We start from the raw sequence: 27,928 nt of genomic DNA, 5'->3' as shown, positions 1-27,928 counted from the left end.
GTGACAAATAGAGACATGACTTTCCCAAGGTCCTAGAGACCTGTGAATAAATTATTTCCAAGCCATGCTTCTATGAATACATCCATCTGTTGAGATGTTGTCTAAGGCTTTAATGCTGCGAAGGCTCTAGATATACTGTGGTGAGCTCGGAAAAATGAGGACGCCAAAAATGTCTGTTATTGAAGGTGTGTTATCATAGAATTGTCCTCATTTGTCATGAAAACAAGTACACACACACACACACACACACACACACACTCAGATGAACTCACCTGACTTCCTGTAAATGGAGAGGGGAGGAGCAACACTTCCCAGGTGATCCAGGGACATGAACAGGAAGGGAACCTTGACTCTTAAAGTGTTCAGTGACTCCATTTAGAGTCAACAGAGCAGAAGGATGAAGACTGAAGGCTGAAGCAGGGTGAGTGTTAATCCAACATTTTATTATTTCACTGCCAAAGTCTCTGAGTCAGTTTCCTCCCTGTGGACTGTAGAGGAGAGAACTCAACACTTTGATTCATCTGTGAACACAAAGTCTTGACTGGCTGAATAATACTCATTAAACCTGCTGTAACCCAAGAAAACAAGCAGAGATTTAAAGACCTCTGACTAGGTGGATGCTCGATGGTTTTATTATACTGTGTGTGTGTTACTTCCTCTTCTCTCAGTCTTGCCTGTGATTCTTGAACAAACTTGTTTCCTTTAAATTATCTGAACTCACAGTCAGTGTTCCTGTTTTACCTCTCAGACTGACTTCAGATCAGAAGATGAGTGATCGTGTGGAGGAAGAGGAGGACAGAGCAGAGTCTCTAGTCTTTGGCTGTTTGTGTATGAAGAGTGGCCGGTCCAAAGGTTGTCCTCTACACTTCAGTAATGAACCTGGACCCTCAGAGTCAAAGTAAGAGACTGTTTTTACTGTAAGCTGACCCGGTGGACGATAATGCATTGAGGATGAAGACCAAACGTTCTGCTAAAAGATTAATATTCCTCAAAATGCAGCTTCATGTTGTACTGATTGAGCAAGAAGTGTCATATCTGGCTACCATCTATTGCAACTGTTGCAACTCAGGAAAATGGCTTGAATTATTTTTTATTATGCAACAGATAATAGTTTTTCTTTCAGATGTTGAGAAGAATCTTAGTCATATAAGTCTGAAAAAACTGAAATATTACAGAAAAAGCACATGAGTTTTTAACCAAATTGATTTAAACATAAAAATGAGATAACATTTGACCAAAACTCATTTTAATTCAACCTGTTCAAGCCGGAAGAGATTCTCCTAAACACACCGTGTTAAAAAACTGATTTGTGTGAGCAACACACACACGCCCTCATAGATAAACTCAAAGGTCAAAGATTTCCTGTAAATAAATAACAGAGCAGAAGGATGAAGACTGTAGACTGAAGCAGGGTGGTAGTGGGGCAGCTAAACTGAAATATTGGTAACAATTGTGCATTTTGCGATCGAAGAAACAGATTTGGCACATACAGTATGTAGGTTTATATGTTATGAAAAGATGTAGCTATTGGGGCACTGCAAATTTGGCCCCAAAAAGACGCTAAATATTCCAAAATGTTGCAGAATATTTTCATTAGCAGTAAAATTGACAGAGATAAGATAAGATAAGATATTCCTTTATTAGTCATGCAGTGGGGAAATTTGCAGTGTACAGCAGCAAAGGGCATAGTGCAAAAAACAAGAAGTATCAGCTAACACAGTAAAAAAAAAAGAGCTAAACAAAGTGTAACAAAATATGAACCATTTAAATAGAAGGAAGTATAAAAATAGGAGCAGTATATACAGTATTGACAATAAACAGACTATTAACAAACTGCACAAGTGGAAAAATTATATTGCACACAACTATCACTGGACAAAGGTCTGGGTCATCAGTAACTTCTAATCACATTTAATACTGAACTTTGGTAGGACTTTGGGTTGTATTGCTAACTGGCCGTGATATATGACCAACTAAAGGAGATAAGCATCATTGATTGCTCCCATGAGCGGATTACGATTTGTTATGCTTTCTTCTCATCTCTATTTACTTCCTTGCTATAGAAACAGGGCGCTAAGGTTGCTTTCACTCATAACCCGTTCTGTTGGGTTAAAATGAACTCAGGTCTGTTTGCCTGGTTAGTACAGTTTGTTTGGGCCGGTGTGAAAGCTCATTCAAACTCTGGTGAAGACCAAACAACCAAACTCTGGTCCACCCTAAAAGTTGGGTCTCGGTGAGCTTCCAAGCGAACTCTGGGAGCGTTTTGTTTCTGGTTTTTGAAAACAAGCTAACCAACCACCAGCAGATATGTGATTTTAGCATGATTTATAAAGCTAAACTACTAATAAATCATCTGCTGATGGTGAAGTCTGTTCAGGAAGTGATCTTATTGATCTGTATTTAAAGTCATGTATAGAAGCACGTCAGCTGTTAAAACTGCTGTGCTTGTATCCGACTCTGTGTACTTTGTCAGTTCATGAACTCCATCAAAAAGTGTGTGACAGCGATCCCTCAGTACAGTACTACGCCTCATGCACGTGTCCGTGTGCTCCCCGACGTTCGAACTATGCGTTCGCACCAGTCATCTGAAAGCGTGCAAAGGGGTTTTAGTACAGTCCTGTCACTACTATTATTCATCATAATATGTGGCCGGTTTGCAGTCTAATAATACTAATAATGTTTATTATTAGTATTTATTAATCAAAGAACACAAATATACACATCAGAAGCATTAAAGTGCTGCATAAACTTGTGTCAGTCACAGAGTTTAATTTCCCCTTGTGGGTCCTGATGATGAAGGATGACAATCAGTTACCTGTCAGTCTGTATAACTTCATGTTTACTCCTCTGGGTGGTTTGTAAAAACTCAGTGTGAACAGGAACCGGACCAGGACTAAATTACAACAATGGATTATTTTTTTCACTTGGTCCGGACCAAATGAACCCAACTACAGGTGTGAAAGAACCCTGAATCACACTTTGAGCACATAAACAAACGTGAACAAAGTGAACTCTGCTAACATGTAAAGTAATGAGTTCTGTTGGATCCTGTGATTTTAATTTGATAATAAAAATGGAATCAACTGTAAAATGTGGAATATCGTGGAATTTGCCAAAATGTGGCTACAATTGATAAAAATCAGGGTTTCTCTCTGCCGTTATAAGCGTTCCTTCACAGCGTCTGAGTCAACTGAACAGAAAAAAACCGATGCTGCTATGTTTTGGTGTCCTTTACGGGCTCGCTGCTTCTGTCCTCTGCTCTCTGTGTTGGTGTTTCATCGAGAGTGAGGCTCAGCTCCTCCTCCACACTGTGGCTATTCAGCGCGAGACCTATGAAAAACATGAAGACTCTGACATGTTCCCGTGGTACCAGTCCATCTGTCCCCTCAGTCACAAACAGCTTGCTGGCAGGACCTCGCAAATATGTTGTGTTGGTTAAACGTTCAGGGGATCCACCCTATGTTCACCCTGACAATGCTACATTATTTTCATACCGTCTGACTGAATATACCTGTATTCACCCTCTGTCTGACACGTTCCTTTTATCCACTACGAAAATTTGCTTCAAAGCCTGGCGCTCTTCCTGGGGGCTTGGTTTAGCAATATCTAAAGATATTCCTTCAGTAATTAACCTGCACCCTCAGACACAACATAAGAGAGCTGCTATATTCAGATTTCTACACAAATGTCTTTGCAGACTAAAATTTAACAGACTTCGTCAAATAAACTCTTCCTCTTAGTATCTGTGACAGCTGTCAGTCACCTAGAGAAGATGTAATCTAATCTAAGATTCAAGCATTCAAGTAATCTAATCTAAGATTCAAGCAATATGAATCTTGATGTTTGCAGAGTTCAGTCCAGACAGAGAGCAGAGTCTCCAGTACCCAGCTGTCTGTCTATGAAGAGTGACCAGTCCAATGATCATCCTCCACTCTTCAGTAATGAACCTGGACCCTCAGACGTGAAGTAAGAGCTGCTACTAACTCATTTACATGACTCATTTTTCAGCTATCTCCGCCAATGTTTTCTGTTGATTTTGTTTGTATGTTAAAGTTTTTTACTGAAGTTTATTCGCTAACTAAAATTTAACAAACTTTTTGTGACACAGACAAAGCTAAATCATTTGTGCCATCTTCCTCTTCGTATCTGTGAAAGCCGTTAGTCACCTAGAAAATATGTAATGTAATCAAATAGGACGGCTACAAACTTTTAAACCTCCTAATTATTGACAGTAGCAGTAGTTTGTGTATTTAGAGCTAATTAGATGGCTTTAACATCAGAGAATTTATCAAGGATTCATGTGATATGAGTTCAATCATCTTGGTGTTTGCAGAATTCAGCACAGAACGAGAGCAAAGTCTGTAGTCTCTGGCTGTCTGTCTATGAAGAGTGACCAGTCCAATGATCATCCTCCATTCTTCAGTAATGAACCTGGACCCTCAGAGTCAAAGTAAGAGACTGTTTTTACTGTAAGCTGACCTGGTGGACGATGATGCATTGAGGATGAAGACAAAACGTTCTGCTAAAAGACGTATATTCCTCAAAATGCAGCTTCATGTTGTACTAATTGAGCAAGAAGAAGTGTCATTTCTTGCTACCATCTATGTTTGGATTATGAAAAAGAGTTGAAACTCAGGAAAATGGCTTAAATTATTTTTTAGTATGCAACAGACAATAGTTTTTTCTTTCAGATGTTGAAAGGAATCTTAGTCATATAAGTCTGAGTCTAACTCGTTTTTAACCAAATTGATTTAAACATAAAAATGAGATAACATTTGACCAAAACTCATTTTAATTCAACCTGCAGCCAAAAGAGATTCTCCTAAACACACCGTGTTAAAAAGCTGATTTGTGTGCGCAACACACACACACACCCTAGTAGATAAACTCAAAGGTCAAAGATTTCCTGTAAATGAATAACAGAGCAGAAGGATGGAGACTGTAGACTGAAGCAGGGTGGCAGCTAAACTGAAATATTTGTAACAATTGTGCATTTTGCGATCGAAGAAACAGATTTGGCACAGATGTAGGTTTATATGTTATGAAAAGATGTAGCTATCGGGGCACTGAAAATTTGGCCCCAGAAAGGCGCTAGATATTCCAATATGTTGCAGAATATTTTCATTAGCAGTAAAATTGACAGAGATAAGATAAGATAAGATATTCCTTTATTAGTCCCGCAGTGGGGAAATTTGCAGTGTACAGCAGCAAAGGGGATAGTGCAAAAAACAAGAAGTATCATCTAACACAGTAAAAAAAAAAAGAGCTAAACAAAGTGTAACAAAATATGAACCATTTAAATAGAAGGAAGTATAAAAATATGAGCAGTATATACAGTATTGACAATAAACAGACTATTAAAAAACTGCACAAGTGGAAAAATTATATTGCCCACACATATCACTGGACAAAGGTCTGGGTCATCAGTAACTTCTAATCACAGTTAATACTGAACTTTGGTAGGACTTTGGGTTGTATTGCTAACTAGCCGTGATATATGACCAACTAAAGGAGATAAGCATCATTGATTGCTCCCATGAGCGGATTACGATTTGTTATGCTTTTTCTCCTCTCTCTATTTACTCCCTTGCTATAGAAACAGGGCGCTAAGGTTGCTTTCACTCACAACCCATTCTGTTGGGTTAAAATTAACTCAGGTCTGTTTGCCCGGTTAGTACGGTTTGTTTGGGCTGGTTTGAAAGCTCATTCAAACTCTGGTGAAGACCAAACAACCAAACTCTGGTCCACCTTAAAAGTTGGGTCTCGGTGCGCTTCCAAGCGAACTCTGGGAGCGTTTCGTTTCTGGTTTTTGAAAGCAAGCTAACCAACCACCAGCAGATATGTGATTTTAGCATGATTTATAAAGCTAAACTACTAATAAATCATCTGCTGATGGTGAAGTCTGTTCAGGAAGTGATCTTATTGATCTGTATTTAAAGTCATGTATAGAAGCACGTCAGCTGTTGAAGCTGCTGTGCTTGTATCCGACTCTGTGTACTTTGTCAGTTCATGAACTCCATTAAAAAGTGTGTGACAGCGATCCCTCAGTACTACGCCTCATGCACGTGTCCGTGTGCTCCCCGACGTTCGAACTATGCGTTCGCACCAGTCATCTGAAAGCATGCAAAGGGGCTCATGTACAGTCCTGTCTCTACTATTATTCATCATAACATGTGGCCTGTTTGCAGTCTAATAATACTAATAATGGTTATTATTAGTATTTATTAATCAAAGAACACAAATATACACATCAGAAGCATTAAAGTGCTGCATGAACTTCTGTCAGTCACAGAATTAGATTTCCCCTTGTGAGTCCTGATGATGCACGATGACAATCAGTTACCTGCCAGTCTCTATAACTTCCTGTTTACTCCTCTGGTTGGTTTGTAAAAACTCAGTGTGAACAGGAAACGGACCAGAACTAAACTACAATAATGTATAATTTTTGTTCACTTGGTCTGGACCAAATGAACCCAACTACAGGTGTGAAACAACCTTTAATCACACTTTTAGCACAGAAAAAGAAAAAGAAACGTGAGCAAAGTGAACTCTGCTAACATGTAAATAAGGAGTTCTGTAGGATCCTGTGATTTGAATTTGATAATAAAAATAAAATCAACTGTAAAATGTGGAATATCTTGGAATTTGCCAAAATGTGGCTACAATTGATAAAAATCAGGGTTTCTCTCTGCCGTTATAAGCGTTCCTTCACAGCGTCTGAGTCAACTGAACAGAAAAAAAACGATGCTGCTATGTTTTGGTGTCCTTTACGGGCTCGCTGCTTCTGTCCTCTGCTCTCTGTGTTGGTGTTTCATCGAGAGCGAGGCTCAGCTCTTCCTCCACACTGTGGCTACTCAGCGCGAGACCTACGAAAATTGAAGACTCTGACAAGTTCCCGTGGTACCAGTCCATCTGTCCCCTCAGTCACAAACAGCTTGCTGGCAGGATGGCAGGACCTCGTAAATATGTTGTGTTGGTTAAACGTTCAGGGGATCCACCCTATGTTCACCCTGACAATGCTACATTATTTTCATACCGTCTGACTGAATATACCTGTATTCACCCTCTGTCTGACACGTTCCTTTTATCCACTACGAAAATTTGCTTCAAAGCCTGGCGCTCTTCCTGGGGGCTTGGTTTAGCAATATCTAAAGATATTCCTTCAGTAATTAACCTGCACCCTCAGACACAACATAAGAGAGCTGCTATATTCAGATTTCTACACAAATGTCTTTGCAGACTCAAATTTAACAGACTTCGTCAAATAAACTCTTCCTCTTAGTATCTGTGACAGCTGTCAGTCACCTAGAGAAGATGTAATCTAATCTAAGATTCAAGCATTCAAGTAATCTAATCTAAGATTCAAGCAATATGAATCTTGATGTTTGCAGAGTTCAGTCCAGACAGAGAGCAGAGTCTCCAGTACCCAGCTGTCTGTCTATGAAGAGTGACCAGTCCAATGATCTTCCTCCACTCTTCAGTAATGAACCTGGACCCTCAGACGTGAAGTAAGAGCTGCTACTAACTCATTTACATGACTCATTTTTCAGCTATCTCCGCCAATGTTTTCTGTTGATTTTGTTTGTATGTTAAAGTTTTTTACTGAAGTTTATTCGCTAACTAAAATTTAACAAACTTTTTGTGACACAGACAAAGCTAAATCATTTGTGCCATCTTCCTCTTCGTATCTGTGAAAGCCGTTAGTCACCTAGAAAATATGTAATGTAATCAAATAGGACGGCTACAAACTTTTAAACCTCCTAATTATTGACAGTAGCAGTAGTTTGTGTATTTAGAGCTAATTAGATGGCTTTAACATCAGAGAATTTATCAAGGATTCATGTGATATGAGTTCAATCATCTTGGTGTTTGCAGAGTTCAGTACAGACAGAGAGCAGAGTCTCCAGTACCCAGCTGTCTGTCTATGAAGAGTGACCAGTCCAATGATCATCCTCCATTCTTCAGTAATGAACCTGGACCCTCAGAGTCAAAGTAAGAGACTGTTTTTACTGTAAGCTGACCTGGTGGACGATGATGCATTGAGGATGAAGACAAAACGTTCTGCTAAAAGATGTATATTCCTCAAAATGCAGCTTCATGTTGTACTAATTGAGCAAGAAGAAGAGTCATCTCTGGCTACCATCTATGTTTGGATTATGAAAAAGAGTTGCAACTCAGGAAAATGGCTTAAATTATTTTTTAGTATGCACCAGACAATAGTTTTTTCTTTCAGATGTTGAAAGGAATCTTAGTCATATAAGTCTGAGTCTAAGTCGTTTTTAACCAAATTGATTTAAACATAAAAATGAGATTACATTTGACCAAAACTCATTTTAGTTCAACCTGTTCAAGCCAAAAGAGATTCTCATAAACACACCGTGTTAAAAAGCTGATCTGTGTTATCAACACACACACACACGCCCTGATAGATAAACTCTGAGGTCAAAGATTTCCTGTAAATGAATAACAGAGCAGAAGGATGAAGACTGACCAGGTGATCCAGGTACATGAGAACAGGGAGGGAACCCTGAAAGTATGTTAATCCAACATTTTATTACTTTACTGCCAAAGTGTCTGAGTCAGTTTTGTCCCTGTGGACTGTCGAGGAGAGAAATGCACCGCTGCCACCTTGTGGTTTCCCGGCGTGCCCTCGCAATATCCATGTCCATGAGCAAGTTGCAGTTTTCTTTCCAACTTGTTCTATGGCCTCCAGAATAATATGAATGTTTTAAAAGTGGCTGTTGTTCCCTGTAATTTCACACTTTCTGCAGCTACTTCACACTAAAAGTCCTCCATCAAAGAGAGCTGATTATGTCCTGTTATTACTCACAGTCACTTTGGGCAGTTTATTTTGAGTTAGTTAGGTTTGAACTGAGGTTACAAGTGGTTTAAATTTTGAGGTGACCAGCAGTCTAAGACACACATCATGTAACTCTGATGCCCTGGTGTTCCTTGTTAGAATAGAATAATATCAGTGTTTTAATAATGTCCGTTGTTCCCCTTTAATAAACAAACTTCAGCCAGATCGATAAATGTTTAATAAGACAGTCAGATAGGAAAGGCAGCTAATTCTTGTTTATTAAAGCAGGAGAGTTAAAATAAAGGAACATTTTCATTACAGACTGAATGCTGAATTCAAACAGAAAATACCAACACTTTAACTCTTCTCTGTGACCATCTGAGCTTCAGTATCGGCCAAGTCTTGATATTTTTCACCAACAATCAAAAAATGATTTTAGTAATAAAGTAATGTCTCCACAGAGAGAAGAAGAGGAGTCATGCTGCTATGGAGGAGCCGATGTCCAGATCCAGAAAAAGACCTCGACTGCAGACAGCCAGTCAGAGCAGCACTGCACAAAGTAAGACTGTAGATCGGTCTGCTGATGTCTTCATGTCTGGAAACAGGACTTGTTGTTTTAATACACTGACTATTGTTGTGATCTTCTCCATCATACATATCTGCTCTGCATCACTTGTACTTTGTTCTCCTTTGACAGAAAAATTTAACCCAAAAGAAATAATTTTATATTTTGTTTTTATGATAGCACTCTGTCTGTACATTAACCAATCAGAATGATGTTTGTTCTCCATCTGCATAGATGAACTATTAATCTCCGTAATGCAACAACATCACTGTTCTATCATAGACATACAGACACACTGACGAAAGGGGAGTTCTTTCTTGCCATTGTCGCACAACAATGCATGCTCATGGGGGATCTCTTGTTGGGTCTCTAAATTATAGAGTACGGTCTAAACCTGCTCTATATGAAAAGCGTCTTAAGATAACTTCTGTTATGATTTGACGGTATATAAACTTTTTATTGAATTGAACTGAACTTAACAGGAGCCACAGACTTTGAACAACATTAGCTTTCCGGCTACAGTCTCCTTCTCTAACTTACAAACACACGTCTGGTCCTGCAGAGCAACTTGTTGAAAAACTATTACAAATAAATATAAAAATCACTTTGGCGTTAGTTTTGACTTCAAGAAGGGATGATGACTTTATAACCTTTACATCTTTATATGTTCTTATATTGATTATTTTCATATTGGCATTGGAAATAATAAGTTCCTTTGTTTTGTCTGAAACTTGTCTCTCTCTTTCAGCAGATCGTGGTCTGCAGGAGGTTGTAGATGAACATAAGATCAGTCTGAAGGAGAGATGTGAATGTGTGACTGAAGGAACTGATGAAACAGGAAGTGTAACCCTCCTCAACAGCATCTACACTGAGCTCTACATCACAGAGGGACAGAGTGAAGAGGTTAATACCCAACATGAGGTGAGGCAGCTTGAGATCGCTTCCAAGAAGAAGACCCTCCATGACGCTCCAATCAAGTGCAAGGACATCTTTAAAGCCTTACCTGACCAACAGGGACACATCAGAGTCGTTCTGACGAACGGCGTCGCTGGCGTTGGGAAAACCTTCTCAGTGCAGAAGTTCACTCTGGACTGGGCAAAGGGCTTGGAAAACCAAGATGTCAGTCTGGTGATTCTGCTTTCATTCAGGGAGCTGAACTTGATCAGAGATGAGCAGTACAGTCTTCTCATGCTGCTCCATGTTTTCCATCCAACATTACAGAAGGTCACAGCAGAGAAGCTCGCTGACTGTAAAGTTCTGTTCATCTTTGACGGCCTGGATGAAAGCAGACTTTCACTGGATTTCCACAACAACGAGGTTGTGTCTGATGTCACCCAGAAGTCATCAGTCAACGTGCTGTTGACAAACCTCATCCAGGGGAATCTGCTTCCCTCAGCTCTCGTCTGGATAACTTCCCGACCTGCAGCAGCCAATCAGATCCCTCCTGCATGTGTTGGCAGGGTAACAGAAGTACGAGGCTTCACTGACACCCAGAAGGAGGAGTACTTCAGGAGGAGAGTCAGTGATGAAGAGCTGTCCAGCAGAATCATCTCACACATCAAGACATCCAGGAGCCTCCACATCATGTGTCTAATCCCAGTCTTCTGCTGGATCACTGCTACAGTTCTGGACCACATGTTGACTACAGACCAGAGAGGAGAACTGCCCAAGACCCTGACTGACCTGTACTCACACTTCCTGTTGGTTCAGACAAAGAGGAAGAAGCAGAAGTATGATGAGGGACGTGAGACGAGTCCACAGGAGCTGTTGGAGGCTAACAGGGAAGTTCTTCTGAAGCTGGGGAGGCTGGCGTTTGAACATCTGGAGAAAGGAAACATCATGTTCTACCAAGAAGACCTGGAGCGGTGTGGTCTTGATGTCACAGAGGCCTCGGTGTACTCAGGACTTTGTACAGAGATCTTCAAAAGAGAGTGTGTGATCCTCCAGAAAACAGTCTACTGCTTTGTTCACCTGAGCATTCAGGAGTTTCTGGCTGCAGTCTACATGTTCCACTGTTACAGAAACAGGAACACAGAGGTACTGGAGGACTTCCTGGGGAAAAAATATGTTCATTCAACCCTGGATGACTTCCTGATGGGAGCCATGGAGAAATCCCTTGAAAGTAAAAATGGCCACCTGGACCTGTTTGTTCGCTTCCTTCATGGCCTCTCTCTGGAGTCCAACCAGAGACTCTTAGGAGGTCTGCTGGGTCGGACAGACAACAGTCCAGAAATCATCCAGAGAGTCATCAACAACCTGAAGAAGATGAACAGAGATAAAATCTCTCCTGAAAGAAGCATCAACATCTTCCACTGTCTGACGGAGATGAACGACCACTCGGTACATCAGGAGATCCAAGAGTTCCTGAAGTCAGAGAACAGATTGGAGAAGAAACTCTCTGATATCCAGTGCTCAGCTCTGTCCTACATGCTGCAGATGTCAGAGGAGGTTCTGGATGAGTTGGACCTGAAGAAGTACAATACAACAGACGAGGGACAACGGAGACTGATTCCAGCTGTGAGGAACTGCAGAAAAGCTCTGTAAGTTCAGATGTGATTAACTTTATAGATCAGTGTAGATTAGTAGTTTAGTTCTTCAAATATACACACTATAGAATTATTCTTAAAATATAATATTCTTATAAGTGTTCCACGTGTTTATTACATAAATATGTTAGTTGTATTTTGTCACAGATGTTTTGAGCTGTTTCAAATGTTGAGTTCAAAAATGTTTCAGCAGGTTGTGTTTCTAGCTGTCAAGTTAATGAACACCCTTATTCTATTTATTTCTAATAATTGTTACATTTTACAGTTTTTTTATTATTTATCTTTTTGGGTGATGGAGACGACATGTGAAGCTGGTAAAACAAATGAAAAAAACAAAATATCAGCTGGCTGGTGGAGCACTGGGTCTAACCGGTGTAACGGCAGCAACAGAACGTTTGCTGATCCGGCGGGGAGTCGGGGCGATCCTGAGATCAGAGCCCTGGTGCTGGGGTTTGCACTGGCTGAATTTGAGCTAACAGCTAACTATGGGTACGTCTCCTGGAGCTTTCGCACACTTTACTCCCGGCGAAGCAGCCTCCCAATGGCTAGGAGGACGAGGCAGGAGTGCTTCTTCTAATTTAATCCAGACAGTGCAGTGTCCGTTAAGAGCATGTCTGTTCAGAACGGGCCGAATGCTTGCAGCTTTCTCGAGAACCGCTTGTACAAACAACTTCACACTCAATATTGTGCTTCCTTGGGTCCTGAGCAATACACCTGCCATAACATAGTTGCGTCACACACCTAAGTCACGGCTTCTCACGGTTAGGAACACCGTTGAAATACACTCTGTTTCACAGGAAAGAACCGACCGTTAGGTTATAAACTAACACCGTGTCCTAACTGGATGCGAGCGTCCGAGAATCGCACCGCATCACGCATCTGACGCTGTCTGTCCACACTGAATCCGTTAAATCTGCACTTCTGTTACGTCATGTAAACAAACCACGTACATATCAGCTGTAAGCTCCATATCAGACTGAAGACGTAACTGGACGTAACCACTGAAAAGATGGGTTAGTAGTACTTGTTATCTTCCTACGTTTGTACTTTTTAATCAGAAAACACAAGTTTTATATTGTGATATTTACCGGGAAATAAAGTACGATATAGCCATCGGCAAGTAGGTTGTTATCTAGTGATCTCCTTCCAGCCAGCTGCCACCTTATTATGGTTTTTGTAGTGAAATGAGGAGGTATTTGCTACAGATAACTAAATAAATGAATAATTCAGATGAAGTTCTGAGAAGATGATGACAGGAAAGTTGCTAAAATCAGGAAGACACCACAGTAACTGTAGAAGAGAGAGAAGAGTCACTCTCACCCGACTGATTTTCCTCTTGTCACGTTACAGAGAAACACAGTAAAATAATACTTTAACACCTTACAGAGACACACGGTAAAATAATACTTTAACACGTTACAGAGACACATGGTAAAATAACACTTTAACGCGTTACAGAGACACATGGTAAAATTATACTTTAACACAAGCTCTTTGGTGGATTTTGTGTTTGGCGAATTTCAGGGGATGCTTGAACAGATTCAGAAAAGATGATGATGATCGATGTTATGTTTTTAATGCTGATACACTAATAACATCTTTCTGATGACATGTTGAAAATAATGCAACCTCATTACCTCCGCCAAGGCCGAAGCCTGGGAAGGAGGTTATGTTTTCAATTTTAGTTTTAAAAATGCTTTTCTAATCAAGAAGGCCTCATGCTAACTTTGTGGAGAAAGACCTGGGATCAGATCACACTGACAGATTGGACATTATGGAAGCCTGAATGTAACTACTGTTGGGGACGCAGATAGGAGCTGGTTTGGTTATTAGAAAATATTAAAGATAATTATTAATATCAATGAAATTAATATTAATAAATGATCAATATATATGAATAATAACAGGGCACCAAATTACATTGATACATAAGCTCAAAAATACATTAAAATGGTTATAAAAAGTAAATAATAATTATCTAAATAATTGTTAATTATATTGAATAATATGATTTAATTTATATTAAACCATCCTCGGGGCACCACTCTTTGAAACAAAGAGAAAATGATAGCACATTAATGTAGTCTCATAGATAAATCTCATTAAATATACTAAACTATCAATTTGGAACTTTGATTAATAATTAAATGAATAACTATAACCAAAAACCACTATATCAATAGATAGTAAAGTTTGAAGGATTTTGGAGTTCTTGACACAGCAGCGGTAAGCATTATTCACTCTTGTACAACATTAAACAGACCAGCATGTGTAATCCACAAACATTTATTTACAAGATAATAAAGGTTTAAAACACAATATTAATCTAACTAAATAACTAAACTAAACAAACCAAACACTGTGTGTGTGTGTCTGTGTGTGTGTGTGTGTGTGTGTGTGTGTGTGTGTGTGTGTGTGTGTGTGTGTGTGTGTGTGTGTGTGTGTGTGTGGTGTGTGTGTGTGTGTGAGAGGGAGAGAGGGAGAGAGGAGATGGCTGGCTAGTTGGCTCTAGATGTCTGCATGGCCTACAGACAATATGGCTGACTGTAAAACTACAAAGATGACTGGATCAAAGATGGCCGCCAGGATGTCACCACATGGCCTCTTTGTTCTTCGGAGCACATGTGCTCAGGAAGGACAAAGGGGGGTATGATGTGGGGTTTGAGATTATATGAATGTGTATGTTTATGTTTAAAACCAATTCACAGTTTATGTATGAGATCTAATGTGTGTCAGATAATGCAGTGGGTTAGAAAAGATGGTTAGTTTACATGCAAGACCCTTTGTCTATGTGGCATAACTTAACACATCAGATGTGGTAAAGCCAGCTACCCAAATGTCCTGACTACAACAATATCACAACAGTAAAACTCAATGAATAACATTAAACATGTCATACAGGTACATTCACAGAAATCAAAGTTGAACAGTCTTGCTCAGCCATGTGCAATTGCTAATGCTAAGGTAAGCCCAGTACGTTACCAATCTATGGAAGAAAAGGTTTGGTTTGGCTTGGTAGCTTGGTGCTAACTTCCTTGCTCTTGTTGCTTGAAGTTAGCTGGTCAAAAGGCAGGCTCTCGCGTCTTCTACATTAGAAGTTCCTTGTGTATACATCTGTTTGCTAACAAGACATATCCAGAGCAGAGCTGGTTCTGCAGCTCCTGGTTTGTAGGGAGAGCAGGGCGAGGAGAGCATCAGCTCCCCTGCCTTCTTCAGCAGGGCCAAAGGGGAAGAGAAGAGAAGAGAAGAGGAAGAGGAGGAACAAAGGGGATCCCTCTGCTTTTGTCCTGACAGAATTTCACAAGTACATGTGAATGAGTCATCATGCTACAGTAGCCAATTGTTACTGAGCTGAATCCATGGGTCAAGGATCATGTGACTGAGTTCATGTGGTCTCTTGCCACCATCTTGATGGTGGGTCCCAACACTACATTTTCTCTCTCTTCATCTACAAGATTAAAGAAAAACAAATATTAAAAGTCTTCAGATTTGAGAGAGACTGATGAGAATTATTGATTCATGTCAACCAGTGAGATAAGATTAGCTGAATGCTGATGTGAAAAGTAAATGTTAATCAAAGAAGTATATATCAAACTGTTTATTCATCAAATGCATGAAGTAAATATAAACTGTCCTCTTTCATAATAACATATTTTGTAATTTTTGTGTCATGACAGACTTTCTGGCTGTCGGATCACAGATACTAACTGTGAAGTTGTGGCCTCAGCTCTGAAGTCCAACCCCTCCCATCTGAGAGAGCTGGACCTTAGTAACAACAAACTGAAGGAGTCAGGAGTGAAGCTGCTGTCTGCTGGACTGGAGAGTCCAAACTGTAGACTGGAGACTCTGAGGTCAGTTCACTGACTGTAGCTTATGTAGTTTGTACACACACTCTCGACGCACACAGGAGAGGCTTCAGTTGGTTGAAATAGATGTTTTAATGCCAGAATCAATATATTTTCTCCATTTGCTCCAGTGTATGATTCAACTTTTTCCCATGGTCTAGTGTTAAAAAAGTTAACAAAAATCCCAAGAAATCGCAAAATCGAATCGTGAGATCGTTGAATCGTCCCAGCCCTAGTAAACACCCACTTGATTTGTCTGAGTCAGACTGCTGAATCTTCATATTAGTTTCAGGTGAACTTATGAAGTAATTTCTTAAAGTGTAGTTGTGTTATGAAAGGACCACTTCACAGGAGGAATGATTCTGCCACCAATAACTCTTTTAAAGGTCACATATTATGCAAAATGCACTTTTCCATGTCTTTTAAACATCAATATCTGTCCCCAGTGTGTCTACAGGCCACCATAGTATCATAAAAGACCATCCTCTCTCTTTTTCTCCTCCTCCGTTTGTCCGGAAATGGGTGCAGAAATAAAAATTTGCTTTTTTCCTAGTCTTCTGACGTCATTAGGCAGAAATGCAAGCCATGTAAGGGTTTCCTGGTCGAACCAGAGAGAACCTTCAGTAGCTGACCCCGCCCCACAGCGCGTCACTGTCTCTCCTCCTCAACCTAACTTGAGCAAAGTCTGCAAGAACCAGCAGAACAGGGTTCATGTACTCCCATCATCTAAATATAACATGTTCTTTCACAAAGGCTTTATGTAATTACACTGTTTAAACAGATGATATTTATATATTATATATATTTGATGTCATGCATGTAGCAGATTACAGGTAGTAAATAGTGACTTGTAAGCAACACAACACATTTCTGTTTCACAGTCAAACTTTATTTGAGTTGACAGATGACAATATTAATTATTCACAGCATTTGTAATCATCTCACCTGCAGTTATGTTAACATGGTACAGGAGAAAGTCTTCAGCTCTGGTAAACTATGGTAAGCTAAGCTCCGGTGGTCTGTAGTCATGGTAACACAGAGACAGCTACTACTGTAAATAATATACCATTACTCTGATCTTCCATACATTTATCTTTTAGCAGAAATAATGAACTGACTACTGTTTCACATCTTCTATTTTCCACCCTGATGGTCGCTGTGTTTACACACCGTCTCATAGCGGTAGCATGTAGCTAACCCGTTAGCATGTAGCTACATGCTAACGGGTTAGCTCTGTATCTCCCATCTGCTTTCAGCTATCTGCCCACAGCTGTCTGCTCTCCTCTGGGATGATTCTGTCGGTCATTTCTCACAGATGGATCTGTAAAGACAGACGTAAAACAGAGTGTATGTTTACGGTTTACAGAGTTGATGCATGAGGTAAACACTGAGCTAACTAACAGAGATATAAACAGCATTATTTACCTGAGAGAAACCGTCAGGAAAACCTGGAGTCTGGACCGCAGATGTTCATCATGTGTCGCCGATTTCTGATCAGATTCCTCCGGTAACGTGCGCTGGGTGAAGTTTCTGGTTTATAAACTTTAAAGTGGTTTATAAACTTTATTCTAGCTGCTATCTCTCCACTCGTCTCTCTCTCCAGAGCTTCTCCGGGAGGGAGGGGGAGATAGTGACGCTGTGTTGTTGAGGACGTTTGATTGACAGAAAACGCTGACCAATCAGAGCAGAGTGGGAGGAGACAGGCTGTGAATCAGGGGTTTTCAGACAGAGGCTGAATTAGGCTCTGAGGCAGGCAGACTCAGGCTGCAGTATGAGAAGAATAAAGTTTTTTTTGAACATTGCAGCATGTAAACATGTTCTAGTGCAACATTAAAATACATCTATGAACCTGGAAATGAGCATAATATGTGACCTTTAATGTACATATAACATGTGGCTGCTGTTTACAGACACACTTGAACAAATGTGGACCTTTCCTCTAAATTACATACACCTACTAAGCTACCAGATACAGTGAGAAGAAGGCCAGGTAATAAATGAAATAATGAAGTCCAACAAGTCTGATTTGATATTGATCCTCTAATTCCAGACTTGACTGAGATCAGCAGCATGTTATTGATGTGTGTTGACATGAATAGGTGTATGAATGTTGTGGTGACATTTGGATGATGTCTGTAGAAGGCTGACATTATGATGATCCACAATAACACAATGACAAAGAGAGAGCACAGCAACCACAATAATAGCACAGCAGCTGTAATAAGTAATACAATTAGGACTAATAATAAAATTCAATAGCAGTGGATGTAAAAGAGTGATAATACAACTATCGGAATTGATATCATTGTCCTCAGACGGGCTTTCCAGGGGAGCTTCTAGCTATCTCGGTCCTCTATACATCTGGCTAGCTCGCCAGCACTGTCCAGCATCTCTCCTCAGTACGTCCATGTATGTTGGTGTGGGACGTTCCCGTGATCGATGCCCATGTGTTGGTTCCCACAGCACCAGGGAATTCTCATTGATTAGGACATAGTAATGTTGAGCTACACATTTAAAACCTGAAAACATCTGATCATCTGACTTTATAATCCATAAAGTGATTTTTATCTTCATCATTTATTCTTTATTCAGATTGGGGTACTGCCGGTTGTCAGAGATCAGCTGTGCTTCTCTGGCCTCAGCTCTGAAGTCCAACCCCTCCCATCTGAGAGAGCTGAAGCTGAGTAACAACTACTTCGTGCAGGATTCAGGACTGAAGGAGCTGTGTGGTTTTCTGGAGAGTCCACACTGTAGACTGGAGACTCTGAGGTCAGACACAATTTTTTACTTCGTTCGTCCACGTCGTCCACGTCGTCCACGTTGTCATTAATATTAATTCAATTCAATTCAACTCATTTTTATATAGCGTCAAATCACAACAGAAGTTATCTCGAGACGCTTTTTATATAGAGCAGTTCTTGACCGTACTCTATAGTTTAGAGACCCAACAAGAGATCCCCCATGACCATTGCATTGTTATGCGCTGTGGCCAGGAAAAACTCCCTGTTTAGCGGGTAGAAACCTGGAGCAGAACCGGGCTCTGGGTGGGTGGCCATCTGCCGCGACCAGTTGGGTTTTGAGAGCTCTGTTTCACTTTTTGTACTTTACAGTTTTTAACCTGCATCCTGTTGTCTTCAGCTGTTTAGAGTTTACATTTTCTAAACTTCTACGCTCTAAACCTTCTTCAGCTCTGAACACATTGTTAAACATTGAATGATTTCAAGCAGGAACACTGTCTTCTAAACTTACATAATTTATTCTTTATTCAGATTGAGGTTCTGCAGGTTGTCAGAGATCAGCTGTGCTTCTCTGGCCTCAGCTCTGAAGTCCAACCCCTCCCATCTGAGAGAGCTGCAGCTGAGTAACAACTACTTCCTGCAGGATTCAGGAGTGAACCTGCTGTGTGCTTTTCTGGAGAGTCCACACTGTAGACTGGAGACTCTGAGGTCAGACACCAATTTTTACTTCTGTACTGAGATTAATATGATTTGAAAGTTGTGGTGACAGTAAACTGCAGACATAAGGCTGATATTAAAGTGATCCACACTGAGTATCTTAATGCTAAAGTACATTTTCTTTTTCAGTGGTTTAGTCCATTGACTGTAGCAGATAGATCACAATATAGATCACAACTCTTGACATTCGTCATGTTAAAATAAATTATATAAAAAAAACATAAATATGAAGAATAAATAAATAAATAATCTCTATTTCAGCTAACAGACAATAACAAATATATTCAGTATTTGCTTTTTCTATAACTTGTATGAAGCTATATGATGCTTATACTGACTGAATAGTTTAAACTGAAGATGCTTTGATTTTATGACTCCACTATTCCTAACATATATATTGTAGATGAGTTTTGTTCACATTTCCCCAAAATTCATCCTAACATATTTCACATCTTCGGAAACTTTGAGATCTTGAGTTAAATCTTGAATCAATTTCTGGTGTTTTTATTTGTGTTTGGCTGCTCAACATGAGTTTGTATAGATGGATCCACTGGTGGAGTTGTCAGAGTTTAAGAGGTGAAGTCACTACGTCTTTATTGAAGTAGCAGCGCGTCATGAATATTAATTCAATTCAATTCAGTTTATTTTTATATAATGTCAAATCATAACAGAAGTTATCTCGAGACCCTTTTTATATAGAGCAGTTCCCGACCGTACTCTATAGTTTAGAGTCCCAACAAGAGATCCCCCATGAGCATTGCATTGTTATGCACTGTGGCCAGGAAAAACTCCCCGTTTAGCGGGTTGAAACCTGGAGCAGAACCGGGCTCTGGGTGGGCGGCCATCTGCCACGACCGGTTGGGTTTTGAGAGCTCTGTTTCATTTTTTGTACTTTACAGTTCTTAACCTGCATCCTGTCGGCTTCAGGTGTTTGGAGTTTACATTTTCTAAACTTCTACGTTCTGAACCTTCTTCAGCTCTGAACACATTATTAAACATTGAATGATTTCAAGCAGGAACAATGTCTTCTAAACTTACATCATTTATTCTTTATTCAGATTGAGGTTCTGCAGGTTGTCAGAGATCAGCTGTGCTTCTCTGGCCTCAGCTCTGAAGTCCAACCCATCCCATCTGAGACAGCTGCAACTGGATGGAAACAAGCTGCAGGATTCAGGAGTGAAGCTCCTGTGTGGTTTTCTGGAGAATCCACACTGTAAACTGGAGACTCTGAGGTCAGACACCATTTTTTACTTCTGTACTGAGATTAATATGATGTGAAAGTTGTGGTGACAGTAAACTGCAGACATAAGGCTGATATTAGAGTCCACACTGTTGACTGAAGACTCTGAGGTCAGTTCACTGACTCTCTGTTACTATTAGAGATCTTATATGTTTTATTAACAATTTAACCTAATTCATTTACGAACATAGCTTACATCCATAAAGTTGTTAATGTCCTTTTGTTCATATTTTCATGTTTCTTGAACTAAATTCAGTCTGCAGTCACAACAGACTTGTTTCTTAAAGAAACTGTAGAAAATATCCACTGTTAGTTGTTAAAGTAAATTAATGTTTATCATTGTTGGTACATGGTCACATCTGGACACAGAAAATCCTCTGAACTAATATTTACATAATATTTTACATTGATCAAGTTTACTTAATGAAGTAGAAATATTTCTCTGGTTTGTTTCGACGTATTCCACAAATAATTTCTGATCAGTGATATTGATCCTTCAGCACACACACATGGATGAACACAGAGATCAGTAGCATGTTATTGATGTGTGTTGACATGAATAGGTGTATGAATGTTGTGGTGACATTTGGATGATGTCTGTAGAAGGCTGACATTATGATGATCCACAATGACACAATGACAAAGTCACTCTAGTCATTTTAGGGAAAAGCTCGTTGATTAGGACATAGTGATGTTAAGCTACACATTTAAAACCTGAACACATCTGATTCAGTGGAGGCTGGTCCATAGAAGCAGAGGAGGTTGCCCCTCCTGTATTTTTTGAGAGGCAAGTGGGAGATCAAAATGAAAATAAACCATTACCAAATCTCAGTATCATTTATAAAATATGTTTCTCTCTTCTTTGGAAAAAGTCCATTATTTAATACATTCTAATTAAAATGCCTCAACAGCGACCCTGCAGGCCAGAGGGGTAAGGGCCGCCTGTGTGTGTGAAGTGGATGTGTTCACGTGAAGGGAGGACGGGGACCCTCTGTCCTCCCTTGGTGCGGGACCTCTCCTATCAGGAAATTAATTATAACGTGTAAATTGTGAATTACTTTTAAACACAACAAAACAGCGGGTTGGTCTAATGATGATTTCCAAATGTCATTTTCAATTCTCTACCGCTGTATGTACATGTGTGGGACAAACTAGCAGTAAGGCGATAGGTGAATACAGTAGCATGTTAGCTAACACAACAGTTAGCTTGTTGTAGCAGCCCTGAAGGACTGTAAACTAGCGGAGAATGGATTTGGACTGGGGGGTGAGGCGCAGACGCAGCAGGACGCCGCCGGGGAGAGAATGGAGAGCTCCGCTCTGCTGGTGCGGACCTCGGGCCTCGCTGCCTCAGCTGTCCGAGTTGGACTGACGGCGGAACTATGGCGGAACTACGGCGGGACTACCGGGCGACTGCCGGTGTTCCGGCCCGACGTGCGCTTCTGTACTCCGTGCACCCCAGACTGGATCCCGGGCAACGGACTGCTGGACGCGCTTCGCGGCATGAAGGGTGTTCCCACTCTAACGTACTAGGCGCTGGGTCACCCTCGTTAGACTGACAGGCTTCTAGTGATACAGACGTACACACGAGGTTCATCCCCATGCAGAGACTGCAGTGATTGTTTATTAGAAATCTTGTAAGTCGTTGTTTTATTGCTTAATAAGAAAGTAGAGATAAGCCCAACCCAGCTGACTCTCCAGTAGGAACAATATGTTTCTCACCACATCTCCAAAATAATAATCGAGCCATATAGCTGTCCTGTTTCAAAGACATGTTGTCTCTATTCCAGATGTCATGGCATATTGGAATCGGTTTGTAAATTATATATAGACTATTGGAAGAAGGTCTAGATTCTTCCTCATATATACCTCATAGTGAATAAGGATAAGGAAGTGTCCTTCAAAATTATTAATAAATATTACCCTGTCAGTCACTACATGCAGAAATATAAAAAAAAGACACAAAGCAGATTTGTCATCGATCATATCGAGACATTATTATGGGAAAATATGGTGTTTGGTTTATTCAGAAAACTCCAAACAATATTTCCTCATAATAAATTTGACATGTTTACTTTTAATCTTTTATTCATAAATATAAATTTAACAATAAATACTGCTCAATAAAATGAGCAATATGTGAAACCACTTTCTAATATGACTAAGAAAAAGGCTCTTAAGACACTCAATATATGTAGGTTTTAATATTTTTGTTCAGGGTGAAAACCCCTGGCTCTTTTGTTATTGTATTATTATTATACTGAATGTGAATTATGTTCTTTTGTTTCATAAAGAAAGAAAGTAGAGATAAGTAGCCAACGAGTGTAAAATAACATGACGCCGTGGGTTTGTATTCCTCCTGTCCTCCCCAATTTTTTGAGTGAACAGCCGCCACTGATCTCATTGGATTATAAAGTGATTTTTATCTTCATCATTTATTCTTTATTCAGATTGTGGAGCTGCTGGTTGTCAGAGATCAGCTGTGCATCTCTGGCCTCAGCTCTGAAGTCCAACCCCTCCCATCTGAGAGAGCTGGATCTGGGTGGAAACACGCTGCAGGATTCAGGAGTGAAGCTACTGTGTAGTTTTCTGGAGAGTCCACACTGTAGACTGGAGACTCTGAGGTCAGTTCACTGACTCTCTGTTACTATTATAGATCTTAAGTAGTTACTGGTGTTAATGCTGTAATACAACATTCACAGTATGTTATCCAAATTTGTATTCAACTGCAACTTCTTCAACTTCTTCTATTTCTTCCGTACGTTTTTTGGACTTTAACTACTCCTGCATACTTTCAGCTACAGACACAGAATATTCAACTCATTAAGGACATTAGTGCTATATTTTTTCTTGTTTCTACTATAAAATATTAAGCTTTTTCACATTTTGTTTTACAATGTAACTCCAAGGAGAAAATCTTCAAATCCTCTTAAACATACTCCACTTTGAAATGCTACTGCTTCCGCATACTTTCAGCTACAGACACCATTTAAACTTTAAACGGGTTACATGTCTTTGAACTATTAAACTTACATTCAGATTTTTGATATCTTTTACAGTTTTTGAATGATCATAGTTTAAGTTTTATGATGTTTTCAGACTTTTACTGAGTTTATAATGGGTGTGTATTGGACGAAATGTTCAGAGCTAGAGTGAGTGACATCAGAGCTAGAGTGTAGAGGAGAGCTTTAAAATCTTCTGTAACTTTTCTGAACAAATAGCTCCCATCCCCACGATTTTCACTCTTCATACATAAAATTTTGGTCAAATTTTAGGAAAGTTTGTGCTGGTCGCAGTCATGTCACTATGGAATCAAACAGACTTACACATTTGGCTATAGGATCCCCAAAGTGAGAGTATGTCCAAGCAAATCCCCAATTGAACTCAATATTAAATCACACCAGAAATGTCTCATGGAAAGCAGACAAAGGCAGTTTTCTAACCTGCTCCCGTGATCACATTTTGACTCCACACGATTTTAGGGAAAAGCTCATTGATTAGGACATAGTAATGTTGAGCTACACATTTAAAACCTGAACACATCTGATTGGATTATAAAGTGACTTTTATCTCCATCATTTATCTTTATTCAGATTGAGGAACTGCAGTTTGTCAGAGATCAGCTGTGCTTCTCTGGCCTCAGCTCTGAAGTCCAACCCCTCCCATCTGACAGAGCTGAAGCTGAGGAATAACAACCTGAAGGATTCAGATGTGAAGCGGCTGTCTGATCTTGTGGCGAGTCCAAACTGTATATTGAAGACTCTGAGGTCAGTAGAGGGTCGGAGTCGATCCATGCTGGTTTCAAAATTGTGTGTTTCCTCAGTTAAGCTGTGAGAGGAGAACGGTGACACAGAGAGAGAGCGAGGATAATTTTTTTGAGGTGAATCAACTTCCCAGTATGAACACTCTAATAGTCCTTATTTAAATCATTATGTCCTAAAAGTTGTAAAATGCACTAATAGCTGAATCCAGTTATTTCCCTTCCTCCGTTCATGTGAATGAGACCCAGATTGAGGCTGGAGCGAGGGCTGGGAGGAGGAGTTAAAGGAAACACTACTGCTCCTGCTCTATGGGCCCGATGGATGAGGAAGATCGCTGGATGATCCGGGTACTTTATCACTTGGCAGTCGAGCCATTTTGGCTTCATGCTCCACTGAGACACTCTCATAGGAATGAACGGGAGCGTCCGACGTGATCCAGTTCTCTTTATACATCCATGATTAAAACCAATACCAGCCATTCCTCATATTATCAAAGATAAATATTTGCTTGTAACAATCACAAAGAGTTAGATTTGAATCTGAATTCATATTTTATATGATGTTTGATGTAAAATAAACAAACAGAACTGATTAACATGCGTACTCTAGATTTTATATTCACTAATCATGTAGGTACAGGAAAATTCTAGTTTAATGTGTGACTCTGCTAGTTTTTACGTGACATGACTGAACACAGACACATAAAGTCGCCCGTGGAGCTTTTTCCCTCAGAAATCGGTGTTGAAGCAGTCGTTATGACCACCGTTCATGTTCTGTTGTTCCTGCTGGAGCTGCTTTCTGCCAACAGATGTCACCATTCCCTCTGTTTTACCACAAAGGAGGTTTATCTGAATGGATGCAGTGAACACTAAACTGATGGTGTGAATGCTTTCTTTCTGACTGACTTGGTTTTGCAAAGGTTAAGTGTCATCATAATGTGATTTAAAATGATGGAAACTGGATTTGAAATTAAACTCAGCAAACAAGTTGCACAAATTCCCACTTGGACTCAAGTATGAACTGATTAGAGTTTGGTGGTAAAAGGTCAAAGGTCACTGTGACCTCACAAAACACATGTTTGGCCATAAATCAAGAATTCATATGCTAATTATGACAATTTCACACAGATGTTTATTATGATAAAATGATGAAGTGATGACATTTTCGACAGACATGGATGTAAACTACCACCGTGAGGCGGTAATTCTTGTTTTTTTCTTTTCGAAGCGAAAACAAGTTTATTTATTTCATCAATGTTGAAGTATTTTGAGTTAACTAATTTTAAAATAAGTTAGCTAACTTTGATGTTTGATATTAACAAAGAAATGTAGCTGACGTTAGTGTTAACGGTCACTTACATTTTTTAAAACTTCATGTTTCTGTGGTTTTCTGTCCACATTTTAAGATGAACTAATATCTGTTACTGCTCTAGGCAGTGAACTTATCATTGTAGTAAAGATGAGACTGCAGGTATTTTGTCATATTAGTATTCAACAACTGTCTTTGACAGAACCTCTTTAACATCTCACACAATAAATAAAAGTTGACAGTGTTCCTCAGCAGGGAGAGAAAACTGCATGTTCACATGTTATAATAAGTGCAGGAGTATATTCTAGTATACTTTACAGTCCCAGTAGCTACAGTTTGTGCCTGTCATGTCTTACCTTTAAACTCAAGTCACAGAGATAAGCAGACAACTTTCTGATAAAGTCCTTCACCAGCAACACTTGGAGCTGTTTTAAAGACTCCACAAAGACTCTTCTGAACATCTGTTGCAAAGTAAAAACACATTTTAATCACTTTACCAAGTTGTGATTGTATTTTCTAAATCCAGGTTGTTGGAAACGGCACGTCCTTGCTCTATTTTGTAAAACACAAGCAAAACATTCACAACTTTTGTATGATATTGGAATTGTATATTGGAAGAAACATCAATATAAACAAATGTAACTCATATGATAATATAATACATTTTCAAATTGTGCTTCTCATTGTACTAATTGAGCAATAAGATGTGTCATTTCTAGCTACTATCGGTGTTTGGATTATGAAAAAGAGTTGCACAGTTGCAACTCAGGAAAATGGCTGAAATTATTTCTACCTCCGCCAAGGCCGAAGGCCGAAGGCGTAGGAAGGAGGTTATGTTTTCACCGGCGTTGGTTTTTTGGTTTGTTGGTTTGTGTTATGGAAATTAACTCCACATTTCACAGTTGCAACATTAAAGTGATGTACACATTAATGCATTACTAATTGTAATCCAGTCATATAATACATCTGATGTGATGTGGTTATGAAATGAGTGAATCTGCAAAATGAGCACTTTTTGTACTTTAAGTATATATTGATGCTGATACTTTTGTACATTTACTTGAGTAAGATTTTGAATGCAGGATTTTTACTTGTAACAGTATTTCCACACTGTATTTCTTCTCCTTTCAGTTAAGTAAAAGATCAGAGCACTATAATATTTTGGTATATGGATACAACAAATGACAGATTGTTTCTTCTTCTAGTTCACAGAAAGTGTAAGAATATTCAATTTCTATTCTAAATCTCTCCAATGTGCTTTTTGCTGGATATACTCGATGCAAAATTTTAAAGGAAACTTCTTTTACTTTAGTACTGAATACACAACATTTTTTATTAGTAAAGAGATGTATTTTGAATCTTCTTATCAGTATTTGAATTTATATCCACGCCTGCATTCATTTTATAAGAATAGATGCCACATGTTCAACTGAGGGTTAGTACCATCATTGCTCGCTTGAGATGTAAAGCCGAGTATGAACACTAGAGGACAAAACACCGGCTAGTTGTTATTCTGGTGTTGGTATAACACTTGGTAGTAGGCAAGGACATTCTGGTAATAGTGAGAGATAGATATTTGTGTGGGACACAGGATGGAGGAATTTGAAAGAGGAAAAGGAGGGTTAAACACAGCTGGAGGGCTCGAGGTTTGAGGAGGAGCTGAAGGGGAAGGCGGACTATGAGTGGAGACGATGTGATGAGCTATTGAAGTAGAAGGACTAGTGGAGTTTGACTGAGAAACACTGAATGTTGGATGAGAAGCATTTGTGGATTGAAAGGCAGCTGTGCCAGTTTGATTAGGAGAAAAAATGCTTGAAGAAACAGGCAAACTATTCGGAGATGTTGGAGAGGTTGATGGCTCAGTAGTCATCTTTGCTAGGTTAGCAGTAGCTGGTGGTAATGTAAGCTGAGGATCAGATGAGTTTGAAGTGACAGTAATGCCAGTGAGAGTGGTAGTGGCAGTTTGAGGCATAGCAGAAACTGTAGTAGCTGGCGAAGGTTTGGTAGAAGTGCTTTCGTCTGCTGTTTGAGTCGTAGCTGTGGCTGCAATGACGGACAGGGTTGATGTAACAGCCACAGCAGAGTTTGCAGATGTTGTTTGGGGCATTGTAGTTTTTGGAAGTGTCAATGCAATGCAATTTACTGTCTGGAGGACCTGTGGAGGTGGCAGCAGCAACAGTAGCAATAACCTTAGGTGGAATTACAGGAGTTATAACAGACGTAAGAGTTGTGGTAGTTTTAGGAGCAGCAGTGGAAATAGGGTGTTCGTTGTTTGGATGAGAAGTAGGAGCAATGTTAACAGGAGGTAGATTGATTGAAGGGATAATTCCTGTTCCCCCCAGTGCTGCAAAAAATGGTACCATTCCTGAAAGTGCACCACCAATTCCAGTAAATAATCCTGTTAAACCAGC

At 39.7% G+C, this 27,928-nt stretch overlaps 1 protein-coding gene across 1 annotated transcript; it reads left to right on the top strand.

Annotated features, from left to right (window-relative positions):
• Nucleotides 1–722: 722 nt before the first annotated feature.
• Nucleotides 723–24,282, top strand: LOC141761270 (NACHT, LRR and PYD domains-containing protein 12-like). The gene is made up of 12 exons (XM_074624601.1): nt 723–898; nt 3,850–3,966; nt 7,392–7,508; nt 7,876–7,992; nt 9,262–9,359; nt 10,114–11,905; nt 15,589–15,762; nt 18,349–18,525; nt 19,026–19,202; nt 20,270–20,443; nt 22,899–23,072; nt 24,042–24,282. Exons 1-12 carry the CDS (start codon nt 768–770, stop codon nt 24,280–24,282), a joined length of 3,489 nt encoding a protein of 1,162 aa, XP_074480702.1. The 5' UTR covers nt 723–767.
• Nucleotides 24,283–27,928: the final 3,646 nt, after the last annotated feature.

Source organism: Sebastes fasciatus, chromosome 22 (assembly GCF_043250625.1).
Source record: "Sebastes fasciatus isolate fSebFas1 chromosome 22, fSebFas1.pri, whole genome shotgun sequence".
Taxonomy (NCBI): domain Eukaryota; kingdom Metazoa; phylum Chordata; class Actinopteri; order Perciformes; family Sebastidae; genus Sebastes; species Sebastes fasciatus.
This window is presented reverse-complemented; position numbering and strand designations above follow the sequence as displayed.